The 17,488-nt window shown below is 38.3% G+C and overlaps 1 protein-coding gene across 4 annotated transcripts in view; it reads right to left on the bottom strand.

The window, feature by feature from the left end:
* The window catches only part of MYO1B (myosin IB), a 98,613-nt gene that overhangs the window by 55,781 nt on the left and 25,344 nt on the right, over positions 1-17,488 (bottom strand). For all 4 annotated transcript variants that reach the window (XM_026091722.1, XM_026091725.1, XM_026091723.1 and 1 more), the window contains exons 3-5: positions 8,096-8,190; positions 3,575-3,679; positions 555-601 (exon numbers count right to left, since the gene is read on the bottom strand). In XM_026091722.1, coding sequence (XP_025947507.1) covers positions 555-601; positions 3,575-3,679; positions 8,096-8,190 — 247 coding nt within the window. The remainder of the gene's footprint in view (positions 1-554; positions 602-3,574; positions 3,680-8,095; positions 8,191-17,488) is intronic.

The raw sequence follows: 17,488 nt of genomic DNA, 5'->3' as shown, positions 1-17,488 counted from the left end.
GAACCTAAATTGAGATTTTAACAAAAAAAGTATATATATAAATGGAAAACAAGATCATGCAGAAGGATAAACTTGCTAAGCAGACGAGTCGCTAGGCACATGGTCTCTGACAAAGCCACCAGTGCCAGAAAATTAAAAAAATCCAGCTGCACTGTAATTATGTTTTCATCCAGTCACAGACTGTCAGCTCCTCAATTTGGCTTGTTTTGCTCTACGATGATTCTCAACAGAACTTTATGCTCATATCAGAAACAAACATAATTTTTGACAAGGAAGTCAGACATCTTTTAAAAACATGGGTGACTGCTAATGAACTACTAATGTATTTGGGAAGGAGAACACACTTTAATGTACAAAATAAAACACTGAATACTACTGACCACTAGACTTCTCGAAACTCCAAGGCCTTCAGATAACTACAAAAAAGTTCTCTACCTAAATTATTTGTTTCTTACAGAAGCCTAATGGCTGGCATAAGGTGAAAAAGAAAAAGTCAACAATATAACATTCTCTTCTATAAGGAAATCAAGTTCAGCCTTGAACAAAATACTTACAAATCTAGATGAGTTGTCATTCCTCACAGTTTTGGCATTTCCAAAAGCTGGCAGAAGAGGAAAACAAATAGTAAGAGTGAAACTATCAGTAAAATAATATTTAAATGGTAAAAAGTTATGACTTTTTTATTTATTTAAAAGAATAACAGATGTCTAAGAAACAATACTCCATTCACTGCAGTTATTAATCACTGGGGAGAGACTGAGATTATTACAAACGAGAAAACACCTTTGAAATTCCAAAGCCATTTTGCATTGACACCTCCCTTGTTAGAAACACACAAGGTAAAACTGTTCCAAGACAAACCTGCACCTGAACRGAGCATACACCCTTGGGTTTTGAATCATCCCATTCACAATTTTACTACCCAAACAACTGTAAATATAAGAAATACTAGGAATCACTTTTTTCTCCTCAGGAAAGGTTCAGAGAAAGCAATGGATCTTAGCTATCAGAACTGAAGGTGAAGAAAGATGGAGGCCAGAAGTGAAGAAATTACAGAATGATACTTAAAAATTGTTTGCATGGAAAAGTTTTATGAATGCTTTCAAACTGATTTTGTTACACCATTCCAAACATTCATTTTAGTTTAAGCTGAATATTAATCAGCTGAAATAAGTCTGGTTTACAGAGAAAGTTTAAAACACTCTCCTCAGCTTGACCTAAACTTGCTTTTTGAATAAAATTTGGTTTAAATTTCCTTAGCTCAAGTTTTCTGACAATAAAATCTCTCCGAGAAAGGACTCCCCCGGGCTAGGTTCAGCCGGGCAGCCACAAGCTTAGAGCACACCTGTAACCCAAACTCAGGCTGCGGGACAACTCAAGGCCTTAGAGTGCACATTGGCAAACCAGAGAGTCTCCTCTTGATTATTAAAGGTAGTACTCCTACTCCCAACAGGAGACTTTGATTATTTATCCCAGTATTTATTTTTATATATCATATATTTTCAAAGATCAAGTCAAGTCAATGTTTTTTGGGTAGAAATAAATACATGCTTTTAGTCTTCAACAAACTTTCATGAGTAGACTTATTCTTGATAGAAGAACAGAAGCCAAAAGGAAAAGTTTGTTGCTCCTGAAGGCCAAGGATAAGTGACAGAATTGTTTTTAAAATCTTTATGCCCTGTAATAAATCATCTTTTCAACAACCAAATCTCTGAGCTGCATTTTCCTAAACACAGAGCTAAACAGTAGAGTCATTTATAACTGCACAAAATCAAATACAAACGTTCCATTATATAGCGAGACACATTCCTCAGTTTTCCCTGAAGTTCATTGTTTTTAAAGTTAATTTACAGTAACAACTATAGTTAAAAAAAGAAAAAAAAAATCCCGTAAGATAAATTACACTTATGTAATATTTATGTCATTTTCTTGCACTGCAACTTGACTGAAACAGCACTATGTAACCAAAGAAAAACAAATCTAACCACAAATGCTTAATTTCTGCCTAAAATATATGTAAGTAGCCAGGCCTGTGCAGCGGCCTCATGGAATATACCAGTGTCCTACCTCCCAAAAAGCTAAATAAGCAGTTACTTCAGCAACACCAAACAGAACAAATAATACCTTAAAATCATAAGGCACTATTCTGTGAGCAGAGTGTACTCCTCTTATATTAAAACAAGGATTCATGAACTAGCATGAAGTCTGATAAATTTGGCAGTCCCTGGAGAGCAACCTAGGCTTGGCTACCGAAGCCTCTGCGCTTCCCATTTGGTTTCTGCCTAGGCCTGAAGCCCGCCTTGCAGGACAGCGACAGAAACAACCGTAACTCCTCTCCGTGAATCAGAAACGAGGGCAGATTGCAACCCCTCCATTCAGCCAGAAATGGAACGTATCTGGTCAGCACGACAGACTCATCCAACATTTTGATTAGTCTTAAAATTTAACGTTTTGTCCTTTCTTTACAAGTCTTCGTTTCTTACAACTTTTGCACACAGTCAATGACCACATTTTACCAAGCCAGTTAACAGCTCTCTGCTAACTTTTGCTTTTCCCTCCCTTTTTCAATTTCTTTTCCTATTGCCAAATGTATAATGCGTAGCATACTTGCTCCCCACAGACCCCAAATCCTTGGATATACGTATAGTTTGTTAAGCAATAAATAAAATGTTGACGGTTGGTAGTCTTATAAACACTGCATATCATCTGGCCATAATGCACAATTATTGTATAGCAGTCATAAGAATTAGTCTTAGTACCACAATAGCTTAGAGAACTGCGGGAAAAAACTGAGCCAAGAATCAACACAATAGACCTAAATAAGTCAACTCTAACCAAGGCACTTCTGAAGGCAATTATTAGACAACGGGACAAAACTGCAAGCTTTGAGGACTGTACATCCTATCTCTAGGAAAAATGAAAATCCTGTTCTGGCAGCCCACATCATCATATTAAAAAGAATAATTAAAAACAAGAAAAAAAACAACGAACAATCAAAATGTCTTTCATGGGAGAGCAGGAAAGGCAATCGTCAGGAAGACAGACTGACAGAGGTGGGTCTCTCCCCAGACCTAGGGAACAGTAAGTCTTAGGGAACAACAGGCATGCATACTGATTGTTTTATTTTTTTCCAAGATCCATTTCTTCACTTTTTTCCCTAAAAGAAAAGTAATACTTAACAGATTGATCGCTTTCTAGAGACTATAATAATATATTTGGAAGGAAATGAATCACAAGGACTGCACTAAAGTTAATTCTTTTGATACATTCAAACACCATAAAGCCAGAGTTAAGAAATGCGATGTTCAAAGAGAGCAGCAGGACGAAGCTGGGAAATATGACCTAACTTCCTAAGCTCTCACTTCATAAGGGAGACAATTTTCTTTTTAAGAAAACCTCTCCATAATTGAATAACTGTATATTCTTGTTGCTGTCTTACATAAAGCATCTCCTATGGTTTCGGACATCAAATAACAATGAAACAGCAGCAGATTCAGTTTTCAAAACCAGCTCATCAGGAAAGCTAATACACCCAGAAGGTAATATGGTCCTACAAGCTCTGTGAGAATCTTACCTTCAAGCACTGGATTTGACTGTAAAAGTTGTTCTTTTACTTGATTGACCTCTGCCCCTTTTCCACAAACAGCAGCTACGTATGACATGACAAGTTTGCTGGCCTCTGTGGGGTGACAGCAAAATAAAACAGTGATAAGTATTGGCAAAGAGGTAATAAGAGGATTTGGAGGCTTAATCTCCCTTACGTTTTCATCATGTCAGACAGGAAATGTAATCACATTTCAGTTCAGTTTTCTTCTGTGCTGTTGTGCCATCTGGAAATGACTAAGGATGTCATCCTGCAATGGGACCCATGCAGTTACAACAGTAGACGAATGCTGAGCCCTACTAGACTTAAAACCTAGAGCCTGTCAGAACTAAAAAAGGTCACCAGCGGATATGGGACATTATAGTTACTTTTTCATTTAGTCTGAATAAGAGGCATTCAATAAGGAAAGAACATTATTTCTAGCTGAGATGTTAAAGATCCTTTAATCTACCCTGAAAAAACAGGCCCAAGCATTTTAAGATACAAAAGTCAATCCAGTTTATATCAGCATACACACAATCACACAAGTGTAAACACACAACAAACCATGCTATACACATGTAATTACAACTCTAATGTAAACTACAAGTAAATAAATAATCGTAATTCATGGTCACATAAAATTATGCAGTCCCTTTCCAAGTATAACGTTGAGAGAAACTGAAACATTCATGTAAGAAATGAAACTAAATTATATGTACAAAATTTCAACAGTCTGGTACAATTTTTGGACTTGCAAAACCGGGTCCATAGTCAGTGTCAATCACCTATACAGATAGTAACAAATATTAAAAAAAAAGTATGTTTTTGCTGGTTAGGAGAAAGAGCAGCCAGGAGATTTTGTTTATAAACAGAGTCTGTGATGTTTAATATGATGCAAGAAAGCAAAATTTGAGGAAATATCAGAGGATACAGAATGTAGTTGCTAACAGCTGGAATCCTTATCAACTCAACACAATGGTAATAAAAAAAACATTCCTTGCTTTTCAAAGATCTGTTAGAAATTTAAGAGTTTCAAAGAAACCTTTCAGTCATCTCTCAGAAAGAACCAACAAACAAAAAATTATCCCTTGGATTTTCATTTTTTCCTATTTAAACATTTTTTTTGCTAGTATTAAATTACTATCCTGTATTTAAGAGACAAATGAGCAAACCCACAATGTGGGACGCAAGGAAGCAGGGAGAACTATAGATGTGACCATAAGACCTCCTATCTCACTTAATCCCTCAATTACTCAAACCCAACTCTCATTTTTTAAAATCAGTTCCCTGCTGTCATGGTTTTAACCAGAACTTGCAATTATCAAAGCAGTCAAAGAAGTGCATAGGTCTGAAACTCCTGAATTTCAAACTGGACTATTACGTCTAACATGTACTAGTCCAGGGAGGGACAGAGAGGTCAGAGCTGTGATTCTGGCTGCAGCAGAAAGGGCAGACATAGCAGACCTCCAAACCTAACAGAGAACCCCCTGATTTTAAATAGAAGTCATGTAAGACGCCCTCACTCCAAAGGGAAGGAGCAGTCTCATCTCTCCTGTCCTTCAATTGTCAAGGGCACAGATCTAGTCTGCAACGTGCCCCTCTTCCAGATTGCATTAATTAGACCCTTGCAATATTTCATGCCATTTGAGATTAAATTGTTTACAAAATTCCTTAGAATTTTGAGGATATCTGGACTGCTTTTAAGAAGATAGCTATTTTCTCTTCCCCCGCATGATCCTTTAATAAAAAGGATGACATTTTGTGAGGACTTTCTTCATTGTGCCTAATACAGAGACACGAAGCAAAAATAGCCTAAGATCCTTGGGGGTGTGATTAAATTCAGATTCACTTTTAAAAAACATCAAACCCTTCTGTAAGCCCTTTTTTACAGCTTAAATTGGAAGCAGAAGCAGCAAACCCCTAAACACGGGTGTTTTATTTGCTTTGCTATCTGAAAGTACAGTGCAATGAGAGAGAAAGGGGGGTTCTTTGGGATATGGCTGTTTTCAACAGCCTGTGCTTTGAAAGCAGGATAGAGCAGTACGGCAAGAGGAGCACTGTGAGCAAAGAGGCTTTCCCTGCCCAACACCTATTCTTCATTGAATTTAGACAGTTGAATCTACTTCAGTTCCTTTCTTTTTCCTCCTAATCACACACACCTGGAAAAAAAACATAAAAACTATCCACAGATCTACTTGAAAAGGTAACTAAGATGCTCCAGATTTTTAGTTAACAGCATCCCCTAAAGGATCTCAGCTGGTTTGAAACTGGCAGTGGTTGTGAGGAAATGGTGAATCTTCTTCTTGGAAGAAAGACAACTAATGGTGTTGAGAAACTCCAGTTGATGTGCGGCAGTAAGAGGAGAAAAAAACTCTCCTGGTAATACGTGCCCAAATGTTTCTAAACTATTTGATTTGACGTATTTCCCAAAACAGTCAACATCTGTAAGGAGAGCTACTCAATCAATGTGTGAGAAGAAAGCACTGAAGCAGCAAATAAGCTATTATAAAATCATATGCATTAAGAACACACACAATGACATCAGGATAAACCCAGAACTGAAGTAAAAGGCTACCAGAATATAAAGCTAGAAATAGGCTTTGAACATTGCTGAAAGAGAAAATAAAGCCCCTTTCTTTTATTAGGAACTCTGTTTTAACCTGCAAGTTTGAGCCAATGAACACGTCAGGAACTCAATCGTCATTTAAGATTCAACCTTAATGTCTAAAACCATTTAAACAGACTGCTCATTCTGGCGATCTACCACAGTTTCCTGCCCAGTCAATAATCAAGATAAATATGCAGTGACACAGAAAAAAATTAGAAGTAAATAAAAGCTTTAAAAAAAAATTGATGACAGTTCAGCTTCAACTTTTCTAGGCCAAATGTGCCACGCATTCTGGCTACTAAAATCATATTCTAAAACAGCATTACATGGAGTTTGTGCTTTTGAGTTTATTTCTTCAACTATAAGCCTTTGCTTCTGCTGTCCCACCCCCCTTTTCTTGGTATTGGAAATATCCATTCTCAGCTAATAAACCCATTTCAGCAACCGTAGTTACATCAAACATTAGAAAGGGAATATCTGAGATTCTGAGTCCATTATTGGCTTGAATTTCAAACCCTACTCTTACATTAGCTTCATTATTCTGTACTTACTTTTATAAAAAAGGGAAAAATTCTTATTATGTCCAATATGGAAGCTACTGAACATAATCAGAATCTATATACAAATCAGAGTCTACCAGAACCTCCTCTATAAATAACAAGTTGAAAAACTCAAACACTTCTATACCCTTCAGTTGAAAAAACATACTAATAAATATGAGCCTGAACTGTATGAGATGCTTGATAATTTATGGTTCCTGGGGAAATCAGGAAATTAAACAATCAGTATAAAACTCCTTTCTAAAGTTCCAACTCCTAGAAAAAAAAACATAATAATCATATTAATAAGAACTCAATTATTTTAATATATACTTTTACTAAATACACATGCTTTTTCATATTATTGACCTGAAAAAAAAAAGGGGGAAAGTAACAAGATTTCAAGATTTCTCAACTGGAAGCCACTGATCTGACAAAGAAAAACAGGACATCATTCACCAAAAAGGCACCAAACCCATTAACTTCGACACTCCAAGGACAAAGCCCCACACTTCACATTTTCACAAAAGGCTTGTAAGGCAGCTTCCTCTTACACACTTTTAGTCTTGCTCAGTAGAAGCATAAAAGCTACACATTTGTCAAACTCAGAAGAAAATCTCTTAAACGACATGGAAACAGATGTATGTGCTCTTACAGGCTGTGTCTTTTGGAAGTCACCGCTACTCTCCTACCTTTTAAGCTGTTATTCAGAAAATATGGGGCTTTTTTCTTTTTTAAGGACTACCTACAATGTTCTGCAATTATGTAGTCCTCACTTCATTTCTACCATTCCACAATTTAAAAATTAGCAGTAGTTTTCAAAACAATTTCAGTTTTGCCTGAGAAACAGAATGTTCTGGAACACAAGCCAATCTCAGAACTGTAGCTGAGCACAGCATGCACAAGACTGATGACATTTCCAAAGTAATCAGCTGCTATTGTGTATTTTCTTTGGATAAACAGCATGATCCAGTTTAAATGTATACATTTATTAAACGACATGCAAAAGCATCAAAGGCTTGCCATCCAGTCTGAGAGCAAGAGTCCAGTTTTCGCTGTCTCCGCATGCACCATGCGGAGAGTCTGAAAAGCATCCTGGCCCTTGCAATGCTCTATCACAACCCAGTGGTCCTGAAGTATGGCTTTGCATACTAATAATGATACTGTGGACTACGTCATGGTGAGGATGTGGAACAATACTAATTTATATACAGCAAAAAATATGACAGCATTCATTTTCTGCAATGGTCAGACACAAAAAGATACCAATATCTCACTATTCTTGCAGCCTCTACCATCACTTTATAGAAAAGGTCTGAATAACTTTGAATGTATTTGAATAAGACCAAAACTGTTTATTACCTGTTTTTCCAGCTCCACTCTCTCCTGTAATAAGAATACACTGGTCTTTGTCCTGGTCCCTTAAAGATCTGTAAGCTTCATCTGACAGAGCAAAGCTGCGAAGTAAGAAAGAGCCAATTGAGAAGTCAGATATAACAAATACCAACAATAAATACAATCTGTCCTTCACATCCAGGCAGAAGAAATACATATATCTAAGCATGTAGGGTTCTGTAAGTGTTGAAGCACTAAGTTTTCAGAATATAAGAGCAATAGAACCAAAATGGATACTTTAGCTCAGTGGCTTATTTAGACTTTCTTCAGGAACAAATAAGCAAAATCCAGTATGTTTTCCTAAAGAGAGTAAGTTCAAAACAAATTCACAAATTTTCAATGACATTGAAACAGCATTCTTCACTGAACAAAATATTATCTTCCTTGTCAATGCATTAACGGGAAGCATTCTGTCTGATGACACTTAGAAAAAGGTGGCTGGAAAGAGGAGAATCCTGAAAACTAACAATACCATAAGCTGCAATTTCTACTCTGAAAAGTAAGAAGAATTCTCTGAACTTTACAAAATATTGAGTGTTCTAAGCATTTGGAGTTATTGTTGGACTTCTGCATAAATATGCAGAATTGTTTTCCAATGAGTGTGTGCATGACACATTCAGARTGGTGTCATGTAGAGAAATTAAAGAATATAATAAGAATCAACAGCTTTCCTGCACCAAAAGCACCTTTCCATAGAACTCAGAACATCCTGAACATGAAACCACTGGGCTGTAATTTGAACCCAAATGGGCTTTGTTGCCATGAGGCCATGAGGCAACATATATTTTGAAGAAATGCAGATGAATTACTTATATTTGGCTTTCATTATTTGTCATTTTTTGTCAGAGGAAAAGTAGTATTGATTTCATATCAATTGGATTTTCCATTTTACAGAACAAAGCACTCTGGAAACTCAGCACTAGATTCCCTTTCAAAAACTTAAACAAGCAGTATCTGAAAAAGCACATGAAAGTAAAATCCAAAGAAAAGGCCATGTATACGTTATGCAAGTTCAGGAAAAAAAACTGTTAACAAAAAATGGGATATTTTTACATGAAATAAGCATCCAAAGAGCAGATCAGGAGCTCTGTTAGATCACTGTACCTGACACAATGTCCAGTGCTCACACGTTAAGTTAGACATGGATATTGTTTATTATTTATAGTAAATAAACCATGAAAAAAAACTGAAATGAACTCTCATGTCAACATAAAACATGCAATGTTTGTAGATCAGATACATCTTTTAGAAACCTGATTTTTTCATTCTCTGAGAGTTCAGGAGCTTTGCCTCAGCTGGTAACTACAGGCAGATTAAGTATTTGTTCTGAATAATGTAGTCACACCGTGCTGTCCACAGCAACCACAGCTCCTTTATAAATGAGCAGCTCTGTGTCGTGAAACCTGTTACGGGTAGCGTGGACAACATAATGCAAGCAGAGACCCACACAGAGCCTCTTCTAGGCAGGCCTGTTGCCACAGCTTGAAAACTTCACATATTAAGCCCACGTGTATTCTAGCTGGCTCATACTTATTTCTTTCTGTACCGACATTGCTCCTCAAGCTCAGACAGTTGTTCTCCCTTCTGGCTGCTCTCCTCCAGAGCAGTTATGGAGAGCAGCTCATATTCTCCCCCACACTTTGTTATTGAGCCCGTGTGCAACACCATTCCTCATCCTTCCTCATCCTTCATTAGCTTTAGACTCCTCTCTATTAGATCATATTTGCTTATTTGTTTCTTGTTGGTTTGTTTTTTTAAGGTTGCATCATGTTGGCAACTCAACAGACCAGTATACCAAGCGAGTGCTGTTCTGCCAAGGTAGGAAAACAGGAACAAAAACCATCCAGCGCCTCCTTCACAGCTACCTAATCACCCCTTCCCTCCCCTCAGCTGCTGTCACCGATGCCACATGTCCCCGATCTCCCCACGTGCCGTGTCCCTCCTGTCCTCTCCTCCCCTGTCCGTCTGCCTGTCTGCTCCCCAGGGCTGCCCTGGCCTCCAGCCCCTTCACTCCTTTCCTCCCCAACTCGCACAGTCTCCGGCACTAAATGACAACTCTCATCCCTGCACACACAGTTGAGCTATCCCGTCTAACCACCGAGACCAAAGGTCGTTAACTCCTTTGGATATATATACACAGCGTTGAACCAGAATTAACACCGATCTCTCAAAACTTAATACTGGTGTGGTGATTGGAGCATTTGTACGCTGTAGTTCAACCGGAGGTGAAAATGTGTTTACGAGAACATAGCAGGCTGTAATGTTTTTAGCATTACAACAAAGTCAGTCTGTGATATGGCCAGCATGCTGGAGAACTAGCAAAGAAAAGACTCTGCTGCTGCTGAGAGACCATGACACAATTTTTGGCATCCACTGTCCGGAATCCAAACTACAGTAGCAATAACACTTTACCAGACTCTCTTACAGGACATATTTAGGAAGTGAATAATATTTGTTCAAAGCTGCTGCAGATATACTTGTAAGTTGAAGAGTCCAATGCATGGCACTCAGAAAAGCTAATTCCAGCTCATATTACATTTACATAACATTAATCACCATCCTTTTTGCAAGACAAAAAAGCAGTAGGATATAGAGGAAAGAAATAGAACTGGACTGAGCATTTATGGGCCACACGAGAGAATATTAATCCTAACGCTGTGGTTTCCATGGGTTTGTTTCAGGAAGCTGGCTCTCACCTAGAAGGTAAGACTCTAAGTGGACTTACAGACTTGACGGCTTATTCTGGGCCTCTTGTCCTTCAAACAATCTCAGCCATCAACTAGTATTTTTACAGTTGAAACAGCTTTCTGGGCAATAGTTTCACACCACAAAACTAAGTCAGTGGCAAGGCCAGGAAAGTGTTCTCTCTGTTGATATGCTGAGTTAATCAGCTTACTAACCATTCATCTCTTCTAATACACTGAATTTTCAATTTCTTAACAGCCACTGTCAGGATATATTTTAATGCTTGATATATTTATTAACTTTGCCTGCCTGCACTGCACAGTTAAAAACACTAAATCATCCCTTTTCCTCTACCCCAGCAGAGAAACTGAAAGTCTAACGATTGGAAAGAAGTCTCTGAAGTTGGAGGAGAGATGGGATTTTGTGCAACCCTGGTTTTATCCATTCTAATCACGGATGTTTTGCACACATTATCTTTTCCTCTCATCTTCTACACAATCCAGCAAAGCCTAATACTTCTGAAGCATATCAAAAATTATCTGCTACCAACACAAGAAAAAACAAGTAAAGTTAAAATCATTTACTAAAAAGTTTCATGTATGCACTTATAATAAGTTTGCTGGTAGAAGTTTTGTAAAATTTACTCTGATGCTCCATCCACTGCTCCAACAACTCAACTCTAGGAGGGATAGTCAAGAACGTATTTAAGTAATGCAGTGTTTAAGACTTCTTTGCCTTTGTGGCATTGTATAAACAGCATTAGTCATTTATGCCAGAGCCTGGAACAGATATCTGTATTTCAAAGAAAAAGATAGGTTGACTCATTCATCATGTCTACTTAATGCCACACCATTACCTCACCGGCCTTCAAATTTATTATCATCTGTCTTTGCAATAAGAAAAAATAAATCTTTGACTCTTTTTCAAACTTTGCTCTCTGTTACAAAAATATAATTTAATGGTATTTCCTATTTGTTACAAATCTATAAAATAATTTAATTTCAGATCATTTTAGTTTAATACATTTTAATGATCTGCAGACCACAAAGAATTCTTCTTTTCCTCCTAGTAACATCAGCAGGCGCAGCCTGGTAAAGTCAACAGTTACAACTATAGGTTTAAACCACATGCCACTCTTTGAGCAACCTTACTATTACAGAGCCTAAGTAAAATTTTAGAATAGTTCCTACTTTAAAAAGCAGTTATAAACCATATGTTTCAAATTAGCTGGTGAGTGTGTCAGCAGTGTCATTTACCACACCTTATAATAAGTTCTTCATTTTTAAGTTTTCATGAAAAAAGACAACCTTATCCTACCACACCAAACACAGAAATATTTACCAGAACTCTTTTTTAGCTGAGATTTAAGTATAGAAGCAATTTGAAATCTAACTGCCCCCCACACCTGGATCAGGAAGACGGCTCTGTTTGTACGGGGCCAGCTTTTGCAGCCACGTAGCTCCAAACAGCTAGAGTTGTCATGGAGAAACAAGACTCCGAACCCAGACACTTGAACACAAAGGAAAACAGCAGAGAGGCCTCCCAGGGGCTTCCAAAGGGCTCGGGCGATCTTCAGCAGCCCCACAGCACCTCTCTGCTCTAACCAACCGCTGGGCTCAGCAAGAGACAGGATAACCACACACACACACATGCACGCACACACGCACACCCCAGCCATCAATGCTTCATTTGAACACTCAAGGTTGCCACCACTACATCAAGGGTAAAACCCACGCTTTTGTATTAATCAAGTCAGCTCTCAGCATAAGCTCTTCTCTTCCACCATCCTCTTCCTTGAAGCCAAAATTGTGAGAATGAATATTCCTTTGCTGCTGGCACTTCTTGCAAACAACTTCCTCGTCGTTCTCATTCTTCCTGCCACTTCCTTTAACGTTCTCTGTTAACATTCATTAGCTGATACTAACTTAACCTCCCTCTGATTGCTTTCCTCATGCACTAGCACTGTCAATCCCCTTCATCCCATCTTCACTGGCTGTTCCTTCTCAGACTCCTTCAATCCCCATTTTAAAACATCTATTGCTTAGTTGGCAAGGCCTGCAACTCCCGTCTCATTTTGCTACTTCCAAAGGAAATACACAGCCCCTTTTCTTGACCCTTCAAATATCTCCATATTTAATCGTGAAGTAGAGCCACAGTACCACTTAGTTTCTACCCAACTGTATCTAAAGACGTTGACAGGATATACTGTAAGTCAGTGATTTATAATGGCATCGTCTATACTATCCTACACTAAAAAAGTCAATGAAATGTAATTTATGTTAATTCCTTCAATAAATTAATTCAGAAAAGTATTATTTATGTTGCTTCCTTTTCTTTATGAATATACAGAAGTGCTCTGTAAGAGGAAAAAGCAAAGAAATTAGTTTCGTCCTCTCCAATATTTTGCGTAAAAACATCAGAATCAGTTTGCTCTGGTATAAAAATATCCTAATAATCTGAGACTGGAAAAGTGGAAGCATATTTTATAAACTGCTTTGAGGTTTTATTTTGTAAATTATTGCTATTTGTTATATATGTTTCCCCCATTGAACCTCAGGGGAGAGGAAAAAAAAATCAACATTTAGAAAAAAGAACTATAAAGGATTATTTATATCGCTACCTCATAGTACAGAATCATTTAATCTAATTGCCCTAAGGAAAAAATTTACTCCCCAATTTCCATAATTACAAACAGTCTCATGTTCAGCTCTTTGACACACTTGAAAGGAAAAGGTTGATTAGCCTGCCATTGGAGAGAATAAAGTAACAGCTGAATTGATGCAGCCTCATCTAGGATAGACCTTCACAAGGAAGCAGCTGTTCTTCGAAAAATGCCAGTCAGGAAAGAAAAAAAAAGCCTAAACACCAGGATAAAGAAATGCGTTAAGGCAGATGGAAGGTCTTTTCTCCTATTCCAAATACTTTTGCATTTTGACAACCTATTTTATTTTCCTGGTGAGCACAGTAACCTGTTTTATCAACAACACTGTGTGGCTAATATACACATCACAAGCATACCTCCTGCATGCACTTCCACACCTTGTTATTCATGTTAGCAACTGTGAGGTTATTAGATGCAGAATAAAGCCCAGAGCTTTGTAACTCAGCCCATCTGATTCGTAAAAAGAAGCCATAATTTATGGAAGGAAGGGGAGAGAGAGGAAGGGAGGGGTAAGAGGGCAGAAAAAGGCACTCTTGATTTTCAAAAGTTAAACACTTCAAAACGCAGCCTTACTGTTAAGACAGAGAGATTTATTTTATGTTGCAGTAGATTGGGAACATACTCTCAGATAACCATATAGGCACTGCAGGTTTGGCAGAAGAGTTGATTTAAGCCTAATATTTTCAGACCTATAGACAAAAAAGAAGAAAATGCTCTTTCTGGAGATCCTGCCTTCCTCAGGATGCAGCAGATTTCAGACACAGGTCCAATGGACTTCGCCTCAGAAATCTCCCTAGATARAGGTTCAGCTAACACTTCTTCCCCAAATACTGTACCTCCACAACCTCTCACGTCACCAGTCAGCCTCCTATCCTTCTCCCTCCCTCAAAACAGAACATATTTCCCCTGCAAGTCAGTGGGAGACTTTCTTATCAGTTTTGGTCACTAAATGAACTTCCTTTTTATTGAGTGACAGTCTGAAAAAAAACRAAAGCTATTTTTTGAAAGCTCACAGCTCACAGCATATGATTTTCTGCTTTTTTCAACAACATCTAAGACATCTCTTTAGAGCTGCATGTTATTATGCAGGAAAACAACAAATGCCTTTTACAAGGAGCCTATGACCAGCTGTTACATTATTTTCCTTCAACCACTGGAAAACAGGAGCTTTGAAACTGAAGACACCAATGACATGTTCTAATTCAAGCCATAAAACAAATCCTCTAAATTTTAGCACACACTATCAACCCCAGAAAGTAGGCCCACATCATATTCAACACTTCCATCCTGTAAGGTGGCAAGGAAATACATCCAGCAGACTGGCAACAGAGTGACCTGGGCACAAGTCCAAGGTTGGGTCCTCCAAAGTAATGTCGCAATATGATGGTAGGACAGAGCAGTGGGCAGGTAAACAAGCAGACAGGTCAGTCTCCTGTCCTGTTAATGTGAGTTAACCGTGGAAAACCCACCAGTGGGCACAGAACTGAGCAAGCACGGGCTGGCGCCAGTTGTACACACCCCAAGCCTGAACACCTGTGCTTGCAAACAGGCAGCTGGTCTAACTCATGACATAGTTTGCCTGAAGAATGGCATTAAAACAGTAAACTTTTGTTTGGAGCAGGCTCCTTTTTTCAGCTGCAGTGAATATATACTTTAACCAAGGACAAAATGCAATGTCATGAGCTTTCGGAAGAACAGCTTGGCTGGATTCCTCCCTGACTAGTCTCATTCCTGGAAATGACATCAGCTAGCAGGATGCCCATAGTCATCACCTCCTCATCCATACTCATACTTAGCCCATGGATTTAGTATGGAAGGGTAACTCCCAGTTTCAAGGCACAGCATTAACCAGATGAGTTTGCAATCAAAATAAGCTCTCATGCCAAACATTGGGCTGTGTTACCCAAGGAAGCCAAACAGACCCTACACTATCCTATGGCAGGATGCAGCTGGGCCTCTGGAGGCCTGCAGTAAAACAGTTTGCAGCAATGTACCTTGCAAGGATCTGAAGTTTCTTGGGGAAAAGAATATTTCTTTTTACACACACACAAACAAAAATAATAATAATAATTGTACAGGGCCATTGTATATTTGAAAGGAAGTACAGGAAGCATTTTCTATTCTTTTATTAAAAGCCAGATTTAGTTAGATGCAGTTTATTTCCTAAAGTAAATCAGCACTTGTGCATTTCACTTAATGAATGCCTAAAACAGTCAGCCCCTTACACTCAGTGGTTTTACTGTAAAAGTATACTTTAGACCTTTTTTGTAGCCATATTTTGTATAAAAAGCTACATTTTCCTCAAACTGCCAGCTCGACTGCACGAAACAAGCCTGCAACCACCTGCAAGGGAAGCAGTTTAATGGGACATGAGCCAAGCTGGTGGCTGCAGACTGGCGTCACTCGACCTTCGGTAGCTGTGGAGTCCCTGAGGTTGGGCTTGTAAAAATTAGCATTTATTCCATTAACAAACACATTCCCCAGATTAAATGGAGTTTCAAAGGGTAAGACAGCAGAATGGGACAGTAATGAAAAAGAGGGGCAAACTGATTTTCCTTGCTTGGCTTCTGTGAGGGCTTAACTACAGAGGATATGAAATTTTTAAAATCCAAGGTTACCATGTCATCTATATATTAGCATATTTGAATTGCACCATTGAACTCTTGCATATACTCATGAAATGAAGGTTTTAGTGGGGACAGGGAGGGAAAAAGGGAGTACGGGAAACAATTGTTCTCTTTCTGTGCTGAAATATCCAAGACCCACAATATTTGACAGAAAGTAGAATTAGTTTCTGACTTAACACAGCACGTATCTGAAAATTAGGGAAGTTTATTCATCAAACACACATATTCAGTTCATGTCAGCTATGACCAAATTTGACTTTTTTTTTTCTGCAGAACAAGCCATACTTAGAGGAGTATGCTGCTGTTCTGCGTGTAGAGCACACAAAGTAAACTCCCCAAATAAAACTGTTATTTGTCTTAAGTGGCTAAGCGTAATATATATTCCATCAAAACAAAACACTGAGAAACAACTATTCCTCATTTTTAAAATACTGATAATGACTAAACATACCTCCTTAAAAATATCCATAGATATTTCAAAAAACTAAGCCCAGAGCGAGTGAGTTAAGTGAAATACTTATCAGAGGAACAATGATACCCTATACCTTGGCTTTGCCTGTGTAGATGGGAATAAATCGTTAGCTTTTTTTTTTTTTTTTTTAATAGGACATATCTTTGGGCCTTATAAGTTTGAGCTTGTTCAGGACAGCAGCATAGCACAGATATAAATGCCAGTGGCTCCCTGATCTACCAAATGAAACCACAGTATGGCTGTATTGGTTGCAGGGTTTTTTCTGGGCAGGGGAGAAGGGGGCGCTTCTTTTAAAATTTCACGTTGAAAAATGATTAGTAAAGATGCAGTGCTTCCATATTGCAGCCTCAAAAAATTTGGTACACTTAGTATTTGGTACACATAGCCACAAGAAAACCTTTTTATTTGCAGCCCTAAAAAATATCAGTCTGAAGTAAGAAGGTAGGTAATTTCCTCCTAATGCAGTTAGGACAGCAGAGATCCTGCAAGTCAAATTTTAGCTTCTGCAACAAGTGTACATTGTTACCATGTGTTCCCATGGGGACATGTTTTGATGCAAGTAATTTGGTTGCAAAAGTAGCAATATTCTCTTAGGCAAGCTTGCTCTACACCACCAACTGGAGAACGAAGGATTTGGAAGTAACTAGACATGGTCCAGTACTCAGGGGAGGAACAGTGAGGTGAGGCACCCAGTTTTAGATGCTCACTTTTTAGAGAGGAACTACACTTTAAAAGGTCTCGTCTCACAGGACAAGAGCATACTGTAATGCACGGGAACTCCGTTGTGCTGCACATACCTAAGAGCTACAGCATCTGACATATGAAGATGCACCTTGGAATGACTTTGCAACTCTGCCAAGTGAGATTATAAAGACATTAGCRATAGGTTAGCACAATAGACTGCACCGAAAGGC

The sequence above is a fragment of the Apteryx rowi genome, unplaced genomic scaffold (genome assembly GCF_003343035.1).
Source record: "Apteryx rowi isolate R43461 unplaced genomic scaffold, aptRow1 scaffold_92, whole genome shotgun sequence".
Classification (NCBI taxonomy): Eukaryota; Metazoa; Chordata; class Aves; order Apterygiformes; family Apterygidae; genus Apteryx; species Apteryx rowi.
This window is presented reverse-complemented; position numbering and strand designations above follow the sequence as displayed.